This window comes from Delphinapterus leucas, chromosome 2 (assembly GCF_059928025.1).
Source record: "Delphinapterus leucas isolate spDelLeu-1000000601 "Yukka" chromosome 2, BTC_Dleu_Yukka2, whole genome shotgun sequence".
Taxonomy (NCBI): Eukaryota; Metazoa; Chordata; class Mammalia; order Artiodactyla; family Monodontidae; genus Delphinapterus; species Delphinapterus leucas.
The window spans coordinates 156,078,176-156,096,538 of record NC_143130.1 but is presented as its reverse complement, the minus strand read 5'-3'; the positions used below and the strand labels follow the sequence as shown (position 1 = coordinate 156,096,538).

Sequence of the window (18,363 nt, the reverse complement as noted above, 5' to 3'; positions counted from 1 at the left end):
GGATAGGTTTTTAGACTGGTTGTTAACTTAGTAAGAAAGCCCACACTTTTTATATACTTGTTAGTTCATTATAATAAGGTCAGTGAGTTCATAGTTAGCAGGTTAGTTATCACAAGGTTGGGAGCAAAATCAGACTCCAGGCACAACCATGGTCTATAGGCTCTTACTGATCAGTAGCCCACAGTGTAGTTTGTAACAGCAAGAGTAATGTAGTTTCTAGTGGCAAAAATAGTCTTAGGGTTAGAAGTTAGCAGACTTGGGGCTTCCCTGGTGGCGCAGTGGTTAAAAATCCACCTGCCAAGGCAGGGGACACAGGTTCGAGCCCTAGTCCAGGAAGATCCCACATGCCATGGAGCAACTAAGCCCGTGTGCCACAATGACTGAGCCTGCACTCTAGAGCCTGTGAGCCACAACTACTGAGCCCATGTACCACAACTACAGAAGCCCACGCACCTAGAGCCCATGCTCCGCAACAAGAGAAGCCACTGCAATGAGAAGCCCTTGCACCACAACGAAGAGTAGCGCCCGCAACTAGAGAAAGCCCGTGCGCAGCCACAAAGACCCAATGCAGCCACAAATAAATAATAAATAAATAAATAAACTTACTTTTAAAAAAAAGTTAGCAGACTTGGAAGAAAACTCTTATTGCAAAACTTTTTATAGTATAGGAAACTCTTCACCTTTTTAAAATAAATCGAAACTCAAGATACAGTATAAGTATAGATTTAACTTAAATTTATGAAACTGGTTGGTAAGTATTTGCTAGCCTTTCTCCGCTGTCTAAATGAAGATTAAGGAACAGCCTGATGTCTTGCTTCCTCAAATCACTTGTGTCAAAAGCTTTTTTTTTTTTTTAATCCAGATTTTCTCATTAACTGCTTGAAACTTATAACCTTTGGTTTTAACTGTAATTTTAACCATGCTTTATTAAGGCTGTTTGGGTTGTATGATAATTTTAAGAATTTCATTTCTCTTTCTGTTTTCTTTTTAGTTGGGATGAAACTCACTTTGGAAAAATGGGAAGTTACTATATCAACCGCACCTTTTTCTTTGATGTGCACCCGCCTCTGGGAAAGGTGAGCGGTGTGGTGAATGACAGTGCTCTCCTAAGAGTTGGAGCCAAGTCTTAGATTTGGATTTAATTCTTGGGCTTGTAGAAAGAATTCCCTGACATTCCAGAACAGCTGCTTTCATGGGAAACCTTTGGTGTTTTTAGGAGTCCTCTGGGCTCAGAAATGGAGAGAGATTCCACCAACTGATGGATGGATAAACAAAATGTGGTATTATCTATACAATGGAATATTATTGAGCCATAAAAAGGAGTGAAATATTGACACATGCTGCAACATGGATGAGTCTCATAAACATTATATTAAGTGGAAGAAGTCAGACATAAAGGGCCACATATTATATGTTTCCAGAATTGGCAAATCCACAGAGACAGAAACTAGATTAGCAGTTGCCAGGGTCTGGGGGGAGGGAGGATTGGGGAGTGACTGTAAATGGGTGTGGAATTTCTTTTTGGGGTGATGAAATAGTCTGGAATTAGGTAGTGGTGATGGTCGCACAACCTTGTGAATAAACTAAAAGCCACTGAATTGTACACCTTAAAATGGTGAATTTTATGGTATACGAAAAGAAAAAGAGATGGAGAGAAGGAATGTGTTGCATAAAAAGCAGAAATAGCTTAGGGGAGCTGACTGTCCACAAGGGCCTGAAACTCCTTCCCACTCCCCGTTCCCAGCGTGCACGTTGTTTGGCTTGTTCCTTTCACATGATGTACAATTAGAAATTCCACCAATCAGAATTCATTTTACTCTCTTAAAAACAAACACCCCCGAGAAGGCTAATGGATTAGCCTTGGCATTTCGCTCACTCCTTTCTTCCTAACTGGAGGCTGAGCTCTCTGGTACTAAGGCGACAGGAATTTGCCTGGTATGAAGATGAGGAGTGTTCTTGGAGCATGGAGTACTTGGGGATGAAGGCAGGGGGTGAGGGGTGGCAGGGGTGGTGACTGTGACAGGTGGGCTTAGGGGGAAAGCACCAGAGCATGGGGTAGGGACCAGGGGCAAGGCCCTGCAGGTGGGAGGGGTGGAGAGGAAGGTGGGATAGGTGGCCTCTTCCTTCCTTCCTTCCTTCCTTCCTTCCTTCCTTCCTTCCTTCCTTCCTTCCTTCCTTCCTTCCTTCCTTCCTTCCTTCCTTTCTTCCTTTCTTTCCTTTCTTTCTTTCAGGGTCTCAGTTGTGGCATGTGTGATCTGTAGTTGCAGCATGTGGGCTCTTAGTTGCGGCATGCAGGATCTAGTTCCATGACCAGGGATCGAATCCGGGCCCCCTGCATTGAGAGCGTTGAGTCTTAACTGCTGGACCACCAGGGGAGTCCCTAGGTGGCCTATTTCAAAATTAGCTCCGAGCCCAGAGAAGGAGCAAAATATGTAATGCCTCTTTCTGTCTCCTTTATAAGATAACAACAATAAGATTGGAGCAATTGAACAGTCTCTTTTAGTCACTTTAGATGTATTAACTTATATAATGCTCAGGACAACCTTATGAAGTAGGTACTGTTGTATCCTCATGTTACGGAAGGGGAAACTGGGACTCAGAGACGATAAGTAGTTTGCCACAGGGATTAAAGCTAGTAAGTGGCAGCTGGTAAGGTTCAGACTGGCTTAGAGTCTGCTCTGTTAACCATTATACCACTGCCTGATGAACTTGCCTTGCCCCAGTATTCGGGCAAGTACATCTGTTACCGCTGTAGAATTAAGCCACAGAACGTGCTGAATATTTGCACTGGGCTAGCCTGGGACCCAGCCCGCCAGTAGAGGAGGAAACCTAGCCCAGTCTTTCATCTGGGGACTGCCTGTCTGTTTTTGGAGTCTGCTAGTGCTCAGCACAGTGAAGGCGTGTGGAAAACACTTGCTGATTTGTTTTTGCTGAAGCCTTCCCTTCCTCACATGTGGCCCCTGTGTGGAGGGAGAAATGTGAGGCTTCTTTCTAAGGCTGCCCCCAGAGAGTGTGATCCATCTGCCCCTCTAATTTATCTCCTGATGGTCCTGTGCTCTACCTGGATGAAAGAGAATGATAAGCAAAGTAGCTTTCATAGGTTCTGAGGCCAAGTCAGTCCAAGAATCAAAAAGCCCCATGAAGTGGTGAGTAGAACGTTTTCTCCTACAGTACTGACCCCAATACCTGCCTCTTCACACTGGTCCCAGCCCTGGGTGCCAGGGGCTCCAAGGAAATAGGTACTTTTAAAAGAAGTAAAAATACCTGCACGTAGCAAAAAGTTTGATCAGTACAGAAGGAAATAAAAGGTCAAAAGTTACCTTCCCTCACATTTTTATTCCTCAGAGGCAGCCAGGGTCACCTTTATTAACAGTTTCTTATATATCCTCTCAAAAACTTTATACAAATATAAGTGTGTATGCATTTCTATACACATATATATTAGCACATGGGAACAGCACATTATATATGCAAATGGAATCAGGCTAAAATTGTTGAGCAACTTGTATTTTAAACATAATATATCTTAACTTCTTTCCACATCAGTACATAAAATGTACCCCATTCTTTTTCATGGCTGTAGATTATTCCGTTATACAGTTGCGCCATAAATTATTTTGCCTCTCTTCAACTGGTGGGCATTTATGTTATTTCCAATTTTTAGCCATTACAAAAGGTAGTGCAATGAACATCCTTGTACATTTATCTTTTCATAGTTTTGCAGGTGTAGCCAAAAGAACCTCAGCGGCTGAACTAGAGTCAAATAATATGCACATTTAGATTTGTGTTAGACATTGTTAAGTTTTCCTGCAAAAATGCTGTGATAATACATACTCCCACCAACAGTGTATGAGGGTGCTTGCTTCCCTCACATCGTTGCCAGCACTGGTATGATCATACTTCCAAAATTTTGCGAATTTGAGAGTAAAAACTGGTATATCACTGTTTTCATTTGCATGTCTTTCTGAATTACGTTGAACATTTTTCCATATGTTTTTTAGCCATCTGTGTTTTGTTTTCTATGAAAACATTTTTCTAGTAAGTTGCTCTTATTCTTATTGATTTGAATGAGTTCTTTAGTTAGGAAATTAGCTCAGGGCTACTTTTAACCTTATGGAAACTGAGAGGGAACTGAATTTTGAGTGCTTGTTAAACGCTTGTCAGAGTGCTAAGTGTTTTACCTACAACATTACCTCTAAGCCTCACAACCATCTGCAAGGAAGGTTTTACTACCTGTAGGTAAGAGATTATTATGATCAGAGAGCTAGTATGGGGGGCTCTGAGATCCAAACCATCTGTGCATTTCTTCACTCTACCAGACCAGCCAAGAAGTCTGGGGATTTATGCCAGCACTAGGCGGGTCTGTCCTCTGAGATCCCAGGGGGGAAGGGACATTCATTTGATTGTCATTTGTCAGTTTAAGTTCACCTGGGTATTCGGATGGCTCTGTCTTCTCAATACCTTATATTACTTTACATTAAATTAATTAATATTAAATTAACTGGGATTAACTGGAATCTGGGATTCCTTTTTTTTTTTTTAAATAAGGCTTCATAGTAATTTACTGCTGAACTTTGGCTTCTGTACCTTGACACAGAACTACAGAGAGTGACTGTGTTTAGAACTACTTAGAGAAAAAAGTGAGCTGGTTAGTGGTCCAAATCCAAGCCCCCACAAGCAGCATCGCTGGGAAGGGCTTTCACTCCACACAGCCAGTGTATTCTACCCCTCCACACAGCCGAACTCGAGCACAGGGGTCAGGCCGAGGCAGCCTGGGGCTGTTTCAGATGCTTGATATTTGCTGACAGTTTTTATGTTTTAGCTGCTTCTGATTACGTGTGTGGAAAAGAAAATTTTACACTGTTGACGGTCAAGGAAAGACAGAAATGAAGAGGCTGATCCTCTCGAACGTTTTGAAGGATTTACAACTCACAGTCTTAGTTTACAGTTGATTTGTTCTGTTTTGGGATGTGCCAGGGTGGCCTCCCTTTGGAATACTGGTGGTAGGAGAAACCAGTCCCTGGCCTTTTGGCACTGTTTCCACTGGGACTTCTCTCTTCCCCTCTGGGGAAATGCATCTGTGTTTGCATTCTGCTTTCCCATTTTCTTCCCTTCTCTCTATTCCTGGTGTGTAGCAACTTGGCCACTTTCCTCCCTCCTCATTCTGACTTGGAACCTCATTTTCTTTTCAGTGGCCCAGTCTCCCAGGAATCAGCCCCTGCCCATGGCCTCCCCCATGAGCTGTCGTGTTTTACTTCGTAACAAATGAAAGAAGGCTGAATGAGAGAGCCCCTCACTGGCCCTGCCCTTCGAATTGTGGGATTTTTTTCTTCCTAAATACTCAGTCTGCACTGTTCCCAAGAACTTGGCCTTAACACAAGAGAGGATTTGTTTCAGGCAATGAGCTCTGTAGACAAAAGATTCTTTGCTCTGCCACAGCTGCTGGAGAAAATGTCACAGTGGTAGCTCCTTCTATGGGCAGTTGTCAAGCGAAGCCGAGGTCTGGGCGCAGCTGGAGGGGAGTTCAGGGGGCGGAGGCATCTTCTCTCTGAGGCCTCTCCTTCTCTCCTCAGATGCTGATAGGCCTTGCTGGCCACTTGAGTGGATATGACGGCACCTTTTTGTTCCAGAAGCCTGGGGACGAATATGAGCATCACAGCTACCTGGGAATGAGAGGAGTAAGGCTCCCTGACTTGCTATTGCCCAACTCAACTCTGGGGCCACACTCAGTCAGAAATGTGACAGCTGGAAGCCCTGGAGTGGTGGCAGATTTAGACAAGGGGACTTTGGTGGGGGAGGATGATTGGACCTGTACCCTGTAGTAGAGATTCAGAGCTGGGGTGGGCGGGAAGGGAGAGGGAGGCCACAGATAATACAGCAATGACACAGACAGGAGCAAGCGCACCCCGTCACCTGTTCTCCTGCCAACGTGAGGCATCAGATTTCAGATCAGAGGGCAGCCCGGGACTCAGGCAGCCAGGAATCTCCTGCAATCCCAACATTGGCCTCAGCACATTGGCAGGCTACGCGTCCTTCCCCTGCAGCCACAACTGCTAGGGTGTTGCCTACCTCTGAGGGCCTTTATTAACATTTCAGCATCCCCACACCCATGTCACCAGGTTCTTCTGTCTTTCCCCACGAAGGTGTCGGGCACACAAGGGGTTTTCCAGTCTTTTAAGGGAAGTGTGTGTTTGCCTGGTCCCTCTGTGCTCTGAGTCCCAACACCAGCCTTGATGGGGCATGGCAGGGCCTAAATACCCAACTCTCTGGGGACCTTGTACCTGGAGCTAATAAGACCTGTGGAAACTGTCCTCCAGTGTGGAGCTCTCAGAGCAGGTTGCATTTACAAGCCCCTTTCCTCAAGGAAACTGCTTTATCAAAGCAGTTTAGATAAATGCCATGTGATTACTTGGGCTAATCACTGGCTTGTTTGTGTGGTCATACCATTCCATATTAAACAAGAAGTGTCCACTACCCTCAAGTTCATATTCTTAAGTGGTTCTGTGTCTTCCTAATGATGTTTGAATACCACATAGCATACATAATTGGATATAGGCCTGACTCACTGTGAACTTGCTATGGAAATGAGAAGGCCAAATATATCAGCCCTGTTCCCTTTCACACTAGAGCACATTGCTTTCTGCTAACAAAAAGTGACAACCCAAATGTGAGAATTTCCATTCCCCTGGGTTTGTCTGATTACTTTTGATGGACAGGTAGGAGAGAACACTGGTGGTTAAAAACAAAACAAAACTGAAAAACAACCCTCCAGATGCTGAAGTGTCAAGCAGTCTTTTTTCTAAAATCAAAATACAACCTATAGATTAAAGAGTGATTCCTGGTGTGATTGAATAAAAGGACCAAGGGAGAAATAACAGAAATAACATTAGAGTTCTCTAAAATATTAAAACACCTCCAGAGAGGTATTTCTCAACTTGCACCCAGTTTCATAACAGAAGCTAGTGTTTATCAAGAACTTTCTGTGTGGTAATAAACTTTAGCTCATTTAATCTAAAAAGTAAACCCTATGAGGTAGGAACTCTTAAGTTTCACATTACACAGAAGGAGAGGCTGAGATACAGAGACGTGACTTTGTCAAGGTCACAGCTAGCAATGATGGGACGGTCCATTCCCGGAGTCTCCCACTTGAAATCGTGGGCCGTCTTGCCCACACCTCCCGGGCTGAACTTTGCTGATTTCTTGTCAGTGCACAAGTTGGTGCTTAATGGGAACGTAAATGTTGCTTGATTTGATGCTTCACTGTTAAACCACCCCTTTGATATTTAAACATATTGCAGGTGATTTTAGGTCACCAAGTCATGCCATCATCAGGGTCCTCCATCTTAAAAGATTAGTTTGTACCAAGCCAAGTAGGTCCCTGATGCTTTGCTTAGTTAGTTACTTGACTGCTTCTCCTGTCCTTCCATAGTTCTGCGCGTTCCTCGGCGCTTTGCTGATCCCCTTTGCCTACCTCACTGTACTGGAGCTGTCCCAGTCCCTCCCGGCAGCGCTGCTCACGGCTGCCCTCCTCACCTTTGGTAAGTTGTCCTAGACCACGTTTCTTGGGATATTGACTGCCACACTATGAATGTAGCTGGAAATCAATATACTTAAAGATCCTGTCTACGGGCCCAGTTCTTAAGTAACCTGAGGATTGGGTAAATGTACTACAAGTCTCCTTTTATTCACTAGTAATACTTACATATATAAATACTTATATGTAGCAAGCCTTTATATTTTATTGGAGTGGTGAGTTGGTAGGGGTAATCCCAAGGAATAGATTATCTGCAAGTTATCCACATTTGAGTTTGGAATGGATAACAAGTTTATGTGTGCTTGTGTGTGCGTGTGCGTGTGTGTGTGCGTGTGCGTGTGCGTGTGTTTGAAGGAGGCTTACAGTTCTAATTCTGCTTCTCTTAGGTTACTGTCAAGATTAGTTTGCATTCCTTAAACTAATTTCAACTGAATGCAAAGGTAGATGCCACAGAAGTAGCTGGGTGGCAGAGGATAAAATGGGAACTTTATTTCTGTGGATAATTCTCACATGGCTAATTGAGAGTTGATCCAGAGAAATTGATCCTGTTTTTAGCCTTGCTCATATGAAAGTGAATTCCTGACCTCATAGAGCTTAACATTTGAAGAAGTCCAGACCAGTTTAGGTGGTTAATTTAGGGGCGATTCTGGCTTTGTTTTTTTTTTCTTTGTCTTCGTTGGGTCTTCGTTGCTGCGCGCGGGCTTTCTTTGGTTGCAGTGAGCAGGGACTACTCTTCGTTGTGGTGTGCGCGCTTCTCATTGCGGTGGCTTCTGTTGTTGCGGAGTATGGGCTCTAGGCGCTCGGGCTTCAGTAGTTGCGGCACACAGGCCTTAGAGTGTGTGGGCTTCAGTAGTTGCGGTGTGTGGGTTCAGTAGTTATGGCTCGTAGGCTCTAGGGTGCGTGGGCTTCAGTAGTTGTGGTGCACAGGCTTAGCTGCTCTGTGGCATGTGGGATCTTCCCGGACCAGGGATCAAACCTGTGTCCCTTGCATTGTCAGGCGGATTCTTAACCACTGCACCACCAGGGAAGCCCTCTGGCTTTGCTTTGACAGATAATGTTGCAAGACTACAGGGTCTCTTTCTAGAGGACTGGTGGCTTTTCCCTTGGGTCTTTAACTTCCCTCTTCAGTTATTGGTTTATTCATTTTTCATTCCACGACTATTTGCAGGCATCTCCTCTGTGCTAAGCCACTTTCTTGGCCTCAGAGGATGCGCTGCTGAGACACTGCTGTCGTGGAGCTTGCTCATTAGTGGGGCAGATGATAAATAAACAAGTGCATTAAGTCTGTACTGTAACACCTTAAGCAATAAGTACAATGTAGAAAATAGGGTAGGGTAAGGGAGGGAGTAATGGGGAGTGATTCTGTTTTAGGCAGGGTGGTCTGTGAAGAGCCCCCTGAGGAGGTGGCCTTGAGCAGAGACCTGAGTGAAGCCAAAGATTAAGCCATGCAGAGATCTGAGGGAAGAGTGTTTAGGCAGAGGAAATAGCATGTGCAGTGGTCCCGGTGCAAGGCGGCACTTGGTGGATTCAGGGAACAGCAAGAAGACCAGTGAGGCCAGAGTAGAGTGAGTGAGGCAGAGGGTGTTGGGAGAGGAGGCTGGATAGGTGGGGAGACCATGAAGACTTTGGTGGCCGTCTTGAGGCTGTCTGAAGGAGCTTGTTAGTCTGAATGAGATGGGAAGACATTGGAGGACTTAGGCCAGGCCATGATGTAATGAAATTTTGTTTAAAAGAAAAATCACTTCAGCACCTGCATGGAGAATCAACTCCCAACAGAGACTTCGTATGAAATGGTAAGATTCTTTCCTGGGTGTATGTAGTTTGTGGCTGCATAAGCATGGTAGCAGAACTCCCTTTTTGATGGTGGAAATTAGCAGGAGCCCTCATCTCAGGATCGCTGTATCTGAATGCATGACGTGATCCCTTTGTGGGTCAAGGGCCTGGAAGCAGTGTGAGATATTCTTTTATATCATTGGGCTTTGGTGTACCCCAAAGCTGTGGCCTTCCACCTTCCAGATGACTCAGTTGCCCATCTAATCTTGACTGCACAAATGCAACTAAGCACAAGGGGGACTGTTTCTTACCACTGGGGTGTTTGGTTCTCAGGGGGGCCCATCTCTGATTCCACTTTTTGACCACTGAGCTCATGTTTTTCAGACACAGGATGCCTCACTCTGTCCCAGTACATCCTCCTTGACCCCATCTTGATGTTCTTCATCATGGCTGCCATGCTGAGCATGGTCAAGTACAACTCCTGTGCCAACAGGTCAGAAACACCATCTTTGGGAGGGGGTGTCAGAAGCTGTGGCAGCTCTAGAATTTATATAAGGGCCAGGGACAGGGTGGGTGTGATGCCTAGGGTGGGGGGCACCAGAATAGATATTGCCTGGGAACTGTTTGTCTCCCTGCCCTCAGTGGTTGCAGCCATTCCTGACTTGGTGATGGGAATAAGGTATATAAAGTTTGGCTTGAAGGGTCTACATCAGTCAAGAGGATCCCTGCAGGCCCCAGTCAATTCTAAAGCTGTTCTGGAGGGCCTGGCCTTCTTCCAGAATAGTCCCTTCCAGATCATCCTTCTGCCTCTGAGAGAGTAGAGTAGGTCATTCATTTTATTCAGACCAAAAGAGCTGGCTCTGCTAAGGCTTTTTCAGAAGTCACCTTGGTTTTGCCACAACCAAGCAGTGACCACCAGCTCTCTCCGGATTTGGGTTATCTTCTACTTGCACCACATCCCCTTCCACCTGCCATTTCTTTTTTTTTTGTTTTTTTTTGGGTTTTTTTTTTGCGGTACGCTGGCCTCTCACTGTTGTGGCCTCTCCCGCTACGGAGCACAGGCTCCGGACGCGCAAGCTCAGCGGCCATGGCTCACGGGCCCAGCCGCTACGCGGCATGTGGGATCTTCCCGGACCGGGGCACGAACCCATGTCCCCTGCGTCAGCAGGCGGACTCCCGACCACTGCGCCACTGGGGAAGCCCCACCTGCCATTTCTTGAATACATACTATGTGCCAGGTACTGTGCCAGGAGCTAGAGGTACAGGAACACATAGGTCTTGGCTGTTCAGGAGCATTTGCTGTGGCAGGGGGTCAGCCAGGGGATGAGGAGACTGCAGCTCAGAGCACCAGGTGATCTAAGTGCAGCAAGCTTGGGAACCGACTGCTGGGCTTAGCACTGTGCTCCCCCGCTGGCTGGCTGTATTACCTAACCTCTCTGTACCTCGAGTCCTCGAGTCCTCGTGTGGAAGAAGAGGCGGATGACAGGATCTGCTTCCAGGGGGTTGTAGGGAAGGCTAAAGAGTTAATACGTGTAAGGTGCTTGCAATAGTGCCTGACACATAGTAGGCACTCAGTAACTGCTGGCTTTTACAGGGTCCAGAGGTGGCACAAAAGACAGGGCTGACTGAATCCATCAGGCTTCTCTGGATTTTCCTTTTCCTTCCACTTGATTGGTCACCACTGAAGAATAAGCCTCTTGCTTACTTGAAGCCCTGTACTTAGCGAGGAAAGCGATGGCGCTTCTCCCCAGAAGAATCGCCTACTGACTCTCACACGGTGCTTCCTGCAGTTTCAGGGGTTTCACAGACCACCTCCTCCTCGGAGCCATGCATGGTCCCTGAGGTTGGGAGCCCTCAAGAGAGAGGCCACAGTGCAGCCTCCCAGAGTCAGAGGACCTCTGCCTTCCCCATTGCTGCTCTTGCTTTTGAGTTTGGTTCCAGCTGCCAAACTGAACTCTGTGCCTTGTTGATTTTCAGGCCCTTCTCTGCCCCCTGGTGGCTCTGGCTCAGCCTGACTGGCGTTAATCTAGCTGGTGCTCTGGGGGTCAAGTTTGTTGGCCTCTTTATCATCCTGCAAGTGGGGTGGAACACCGTTTCAGACCTTTGGCACCTGTTTGGAGACCTCAGTCTTTCAATGGTGAGAACCCAAGTGCTTGTAGAAATGTCTTTGCTCCCCTGCTCCTCGCTTAGCAGAGCCAGTGGTCTTTCTCTGCTTCTGCTGCAGGTGGCAGAACAGCTGTGTTCTGGGCCTGAGGTGGGCTGCATCCGGCTGCCCTCTGTAGGGACCAGGGCATCAGGGAGTGGGCCATGGCTGACAGGCTGGAGAGGTACAAAGAGAGAGGATGGACTGATATCCTTGGGATTCTCTTTTGGCATTTGTTCCTGCATTGGTTTTTAAATGCTTTGCAAACAACCCAGCCAGGGGATTCTGTCCGTCTGGGCTCATGCCAAATGTGTGACAGACACTGACTGCCTGGGACTTGAGGTAAGATTGGTAGACTGACTTCCTGAACTTAAAATTTTCTTTTCCTGACCCAGAGTCTCTGCATCTGGAGACTGGTAAGGGCCTTATGGTTTATTACAATATTATTTATGAAGAGTGACTGTGTCAGGCAGTATGCAAAATGCTTTACTTTCATCATCTCATTTCCTCCTCATAACAAACCCGTGAGGCAGGTAGTTATTACCCTCTTGCCAAATGAGGAAATTGAGACCTAGAGAGGTAATAATGTTCCCAAAGTCATACAAGTAGTAAGAGGTAGGTCTAGGATTCAAACAGGCGAGGCTGACTCCAGGCCTGAACTATTGATACTTTGCTGTAATGCACCTCTGAACCAAAGTCCCAACAAGTTCATTTATTCATTCAGGACATATAGACAGACCATCCGCTAGTGTGAGACACAGAATATGCAGGTGATTAAAACAAGATTCCTGCCCTCTAGAGACAACGGAGAGAGAGAAATAAGAAAGAAAGAAAGAAAAGAAAAAATAAGTCACGGTCCAGCCAACAAAGGCTGTGAAAGCACAGAGGAGAGCACAAGCCCAGTCTCGGGCAATCCAGGAAGGCTTCTAGGAGGAAGCTGAGGCCTAAAGTTAAGATAAGGAGCAGTTATCAATGTGATGGGTGGGACTGGTACAGTGCAAGAAGCATGGGGAAAGTGCAGGGCGTCAGCGTGACTAGGATGGAGAGGGAGTGATGAGTGACGATGCTGAAGATGCAGGCCACACCTTGGCAGTAACGCGGGGACAGCCCGGGGTCCTCGGTGAGGGTCTGGACAGGCAGCGGAGGGCTGGCCCAGGTTCAGCCCCCTGCAGTGCTTGGTTGGTGGGGGGTGTTATGGGAAGGCTTAGGGTTTCCCCATGTCTTTCCTTCTTGATAGCCATTAGTTTTTCAATTGTTTCTGATTATGACTTACACATAAAAACTTACAGATAACACACATGTCAGGCATAAGGCAAATAATGCCTCATATGCCCAGCACCCTGCACTGGCTTGGTTTGCAGGTGACTGTGGGAAAACATCTGACCGCTCGCATCCTGTGCCTCATAGTGCTGCCGCTGGCTCTCTACACGGCCACGTACGCTGTTCACTTCATGGTGCTGAATAAAAGGTACAGCCAGAGCCTTTCCAGTGTCTCACTTCTGGTCTTCCTCTTGCCTCTAAGCCTATGGAGGGGCCGTGTGATTTCCTGGGTCTCGTTGGGATGCTCGGAGGGGACCCAGGTTTTTTTTTCTGTTGGTTTCCTCTTATGTTCTATCTTTTGGGTACCCTGGCCTGAAGGAAGAAGAGAATGTTCTAATAGCCAAACTGCCCCTTATCCCTAAACACAGTTCCTTGTGCTTAACAGGGATGGGCCGCCATAAGCATGTGCAGTTGGAGTGAGGGTAATAATAACAATAACACCAGCAGCAGCTCCCATTTAACAGGTAGTGACTATGTGTCAGGAACTGTGTTCAGCATTTTATATACGTTATCTCATTTAGTCATAATAATTCTTTCTTAAAAAAGAAATTTTTGGCCGTGCCACACGGCATGTGGGATCTCAGTTCCGCGACCAGGGATCTAACCCGTGTCGGTTGCATTGTAAGCACAGAGTCTTAACCACTGGACCACCAGGGAAGTCCCATAATAATTCTTTGATTTTTTTTTTTTAAATCCCTGATTTATAAATGAAGAATTGAGGCTAAACAAGGCCAGGTATCTTCCAAAGTTCACCTAGCTAGTAAGTGGCCGAGTTATAATTTGGACCCTAGTTTCACTGACTCTATCCCCCATGTCTGTCCACGATACCGCACTGCCACCCCCTTGTACTTCTTTTAAACCAGCTGTGCAGAGCTCTTCCTAGGGCTCCTGGGAAATCACAGTTTCACTCCATTAATTTGGCTGTCTTCTCTCTGCCTTTCCCTACAGTGGTCCTGGTGATGGCTTCTTCAGTTCTGCCTTCCAGGCCCGGCTTTCAGGAAACAACCTTCACAATGCTTCCATCCCTGAACGTGAGTGTCTCTTGTCCTTTACAAAGGTAGAAGGACAGAAGGGATTCCTGGGAGTTGTATTGGAAAAGATGATATGACAGCCTGAGTTATTTTAGATGGGCAAAGTGGGAGAAAGATCCAGTTAAATCTGGTCCGAGCACTCAAGAGAGTGAATAGGAACACAGGAAGTGCAGAGGAAGACGTCCTGAGCAACGAGCTCTTTGACCCTAAAGAATAACTTGTCCGTCGTGGCTGTGGGAAGACCAACAGGGAGAATCTGGTGAAGGAACAAGGCCCTTCAGGGCTAGAGGTCAGTTCCCACCAGAGTATCCTGCTACTCGCATCCATTCACTATTCACACCGGGTAACTGAGCAAGTGTTAGCCACATCGGAGGCTGTAAGCGGATGCCCTCCAGAGTAGAGAGTCTGGAGTAGAGTCTGCAGTAGAGGACCTCTACATGATGTGACCGTATGTGTTAAGTATAGAAAGAGGGAACGCAGAGCTGTGGGGATCAAAGGTGTAAGAGATCACTTCTGTTAGGGGGTTGGGGGGTGATCAGAGTGAGTGAGTTGCCTTGGAGTCAGGCCCTGGAAAAATGGGTAGGTTTCAGCAGAGGGAGATGGGGGAGAGGGCGTATCAGGCAGAAGGGAGAGCATGATCAAAGCCAAGAGCAGGGCAGAATTTAAGGCATAGGTTATATGCAGAAAAATACTGGAAGATAAGGTTGACAAGATAGATTGGGCCCAGGTCATTACTTCCTGGAGGCAAGGACAATGTCTTTTAGTCTCTCCAGGGCCTAGAACACAGTGGGCCCACCCAGAGTGTGGAAAGAATGAAAAATAGGAAAGCAGGCAAAAATTGGTTCGGAAAGGCAGACACTGGATTCCACATTGGAGAAGTCAGCCTTGAGTTGCTTGAGGAAATCCATGCAGTGGGGCCAGTGGGCTTGGGGCTGAGGCTTTCAAAGGAGGACTAGCCAAGTAAGGGATGGTCGATGCTGTGCAGTGGCTGTGGTCTGTGAGGAAACTGTAGAAAGAGGAAGATGACAGGGTGCGGTCAGGCCACTCACTGGGCGTGCAGGAGGAAGGGGCTGCTCAGGAGCAGTCCGTGAGGGAGTGTGGGGTTGAGATGGGGGACAGAGCATAATCGAGAAGCAGCTGCGGTCAGCAGCGTGCGGGGCTGCGTGTGTTGACCAGCACGAGGACTTAGAAGGATGGAGTGGTGGCGTTAGCAAATTTCTACTCGTTATCTAAAAGGCCTAGCTCAGCTATATTCTCTCCATCAAGCCATCCTCTTTTTACTCTTTGGGCAAGAATTTGTTCTACCCTACTCTGGGCTCCCACCATGTCACACCTGGTCGCACCTTTGCTGGAGCGTTTGCTGATCATCCTGTGCTCCTCAGTGTGTGGCGCCATCATCCCCAAGACTGGGCTCCACTAGGTCTGCAGCCAGGCCTCCTCCACCTTTGCATCCACCGTGTAATCCATACGGTCTAGCGGCCAAATGAATGAACAAAGGGAGACAGGAGCAGCCAGCACTGGCTGTGAGACCTGTTTCGGTGGAGTGGGGAATGGCGGGCAGCCAGATTGCAGGGCGTGGAGAAGAGGGACAGTAAGAAGGCAAAGTGGCTCCTCCATAAGCCGGGGCCTGTGTGGGGAGGGGATGGATGCTCTTGGGTAAGCTGTTTACTCTGGGTTTTTGTTTTTTTAAATTCAGAGTAAAAACCCAAAACACCATTGAACAGTTACTACACGTGGTACTAGATTCAAAAGGCACAAAAGGGTATATAGTGAAAAGTCTCTCTTAACAGTCTATAGTAACACTATATCTTGGAGAACATTCCAGATGAAGATATAAGATGCTTCTTCCTTCTTTATTCCATGGAATGTGTATGATAGACCTTGAATGAAGGACAAGTTGTTCCTAGTCTTTTGCTTTGATAATAGCATTGTTAATACCCAGCTTCTTCTGAAGTCCTTAGGAAGGAGGGGAGGGGACAGGCGAGACTATTTGGTGAAATCCTCTTGAGTTGACTCCACTGGGGTGAGAAGGCAGCTGCGCATCTTGCTTTCGGCAGTCCGGGACCCAGTGGAGTCTGTTAGGGGCTGGGGAGGCCTGTGGCTTCAGCGGCCCCTGCAGTCAGGGGCAGGTCTAGCGCTGCGCCAGCTCACACCGTCGCCGTCTGCCCGCAGACCTGGCCTATGGCTCTGTGATCACCGTGAAGAGCGCGCGGATGGCCGTCGGCTACCTCCACTCGCACAGGCACCTCTACCCCGAGGGCATCGGCGCCCGCCAGCAGCAGGTCAGTGAGCCCTTTGTGCGCTTGAGTTGCGGCAGCACTAAGCTGTTTGCCATGACTGAACCCTCCGTTCTCTTTCTGGCTTCCCCTCCTTGTTTCCCCGGCTTGAAACATCCTTTTCCCCTGCCTAACTCCAGCTTCCCTAGGCTTCAGCTGGGGAGTTCCCCTCTGACCACCATGACCTACCTCTGCCTGCTCCTGGGTTAGGTGCGTCTGGTGTGGGCGGCTTTCTCGGCACCTTTACAAGCTTGTGTGGTAACCCTCTTCGCATTGAATTGTGAGTGCTTCCTTCCTCCTGTCTCTTTGCTGTTTGATTGCTGGCTCCTGGAAGGCTCAGTGCCCAGCACGAAGTGGATGATGGGTAGAGCGTAATGGTTATAAACACAGGCCTGGGAACCAGACTAGTTTATCTGGGTTCGAATCCTGGTTCCACTAGAGTGTGACTTTGAATAAATTCCTTAACCTTTCTGTGCTTCAGTGGGCTCATCTTTAAATTGGGGAAAATAAATAGTACTTCTCTCCATCATAAGGTTGTTGTGAGGATTAAGTGAGATAATCCGTATGACGTGCATGCTGGAGGATTAGCCGTGAGTATGATCTGAACAAGCGAGCGACACTGTCCGCGCCCACGTTAAGGAGTGGTGGGTGTGGCTGTGGTGGATGATGCCTGAGAGGGAGAAGGATGGGGTTGGAGAGGTCCGTGGGGCCAGATTATGGAGAGGCCTTACGTGTTACAGTAGATTTAATTTTGTTCTGTAGACGCTGGGGAGGCATTGAAACTTATTAAGGGATAAGATGTGCTTAGATTTCTAGTTTAGAAGGACAGCTCTAGCAGGAGTGTGGTGGATTGGAAGGAGGAGGAGACTAGAGGCAATAGTCATGACAGAGGATGGTGAAAGGAGGCAGAGACCACAGGGAGAGAGGGGGAAGTGATTTAGGGAACTCTTCACAGGTTGAATGTCAGGGCCTGGTAACTGATAGATGTCAGGGATGAGCCATGTCCAGGTCTGTAGTCTGGAGGTCAAGGTGTTTGTGTGATAATGCTGTTTCACCATAATCAGAAATGGAGGAGGAAGCATGGCTTTGGAGATGAGTTTCCTTTGTGTATTTTAGCTCTGGGACTTGTCTCAGGAAAGAGACATGGGTGTGTAGCATACAGGTGTCAGTGACACGGTGGGGGATGGGTGACATTGCCCTGAAGCAGCGTGCAGAGGGAGGAGGGCCAGCAGAGGAGCCCTGGGGAGCAGCAGCATGTAAGGCAGCATTAAAGGCGCTCAGAGTGGTGCTGGTAGAAGTGGCTGAGAAGGAAGGGGTGGACGGGGAGGTTGGAGGAGAACGGGAGGAGAGTGCCAAGCAGAGGGTCTCCAGTGGGAGGAGACGCCAGCAGTTCAGGTGCTGCAGAGACCTCGGAGAATGTGAGGACAGAGGAAGAGGCCTTCGAAGGGCAACATGGGAGGCCTGGCAACTCTGACAAGGGTGGCTTCCATGGCGTGGGCAGGGCGGAGGCCTCGGATGCAGTGACCCGAGGAGAGGAGGGTACGGAGGTCGGGGCTTCAGGGCTGGCTGCTGCTCTGAGAAGCTTGAAGTGAAGTTTCTCTTCCTGCAAAATGACCAAAACCTTTACTTTGTGAAAAACTTTTGCTTCTCAAAATATTTTATTGTTATTATTTCCTTATTTACTAGAAGGTTGACCCAGAGTATTGGATTTTGGTATCAGTTTCCCATTCTTGACTCTCAGCTTCTCTCTAGCGCAGTGGTTCTCAACCCTGGCTGCGCTTTAGAGTCCATTGGAGAGCTTTTAAAAAATTCTGATGCCTGAGGTCCACCCCAGAGATTCTGACTTAATTGACCTAGGATGGGGCCCATGCATTGTGCATTTTTGTTTTGGTTTTAAGCTCTCCAGAAGAGTCTAATGTACTGCTAGCCCTTCCATAGTGATACCTTGCTGCTGGTGTCATAAAGTAGGAGATAAAGTTACAGATGTGGTGATGAGGAACGTCTATACTGTGCAAAGGTAGAGAAGAGCCACGTTCTGAAAGGCCCTATTAAGCTGGTCTTAGTGTTACACACTTGAAGCCCATGGGTAGAGGCATGAAGCTGTGACAGTCATCTAGAGAGAGCACATTAGGCCAAGGGACAGAGAGCCTGGCTTTGTCACTGACTGAGTCACTGAGCCTTTCGCAGCCTGTGTCTTCATCTGTAAATTGAGGGGACCGCACTAAATAACCTCTAGTAGCCCTCCTCTGCCCTGTAGTTTAATGTCTTGTTAACAGCTCTAGGTCT

General features: G+C 47.5%; 1 protein-coding gene across 2 annotated transcripts in view; it reads left to right on the top strand.

Annotated features, from left to right (window-relative positions):
• The window catches only part of POMT2 (protein O-mannosyltransferase 2), a 45,502-nt gene that overhangs the window by 7,259 nt on the left and 19,880 nt on the right, over positions 1–18,363 (top strand). For both annotated transcript variants that reach the window (XM_022576454.3, XM_089908016.1), the window contains 8 exons: positions 992–1,076; positions 5,574–5,678; positions 7,430–7,538; positions 9,692–9,800; positions 11,285–11,444; positions 12,812–12,918; positions 13,719–13,801; positions 15,974–16,083. In XM_022576454.3, the coding sequence (XP_022432162.2) occupies positions 992–1,076; positions 5,574–5,678; positions 7,430–7,538; positions 9,692–9,800; positions 11,285–11,444; positions 12,812–12,918; positions 13,719–13,801; positions 15,974–16,083 (868 nt within the window). The remainder of the gene's footprint in view (positions 1–991; positions 1,077–5,573; positions 5,679–7,429; positions 7,539–9,691; positions 9,801–11,284; positions 11,445–12,811; positions 12,919–13,718; positions 13,802–15,973; positions 16,084–18,363) is intronic.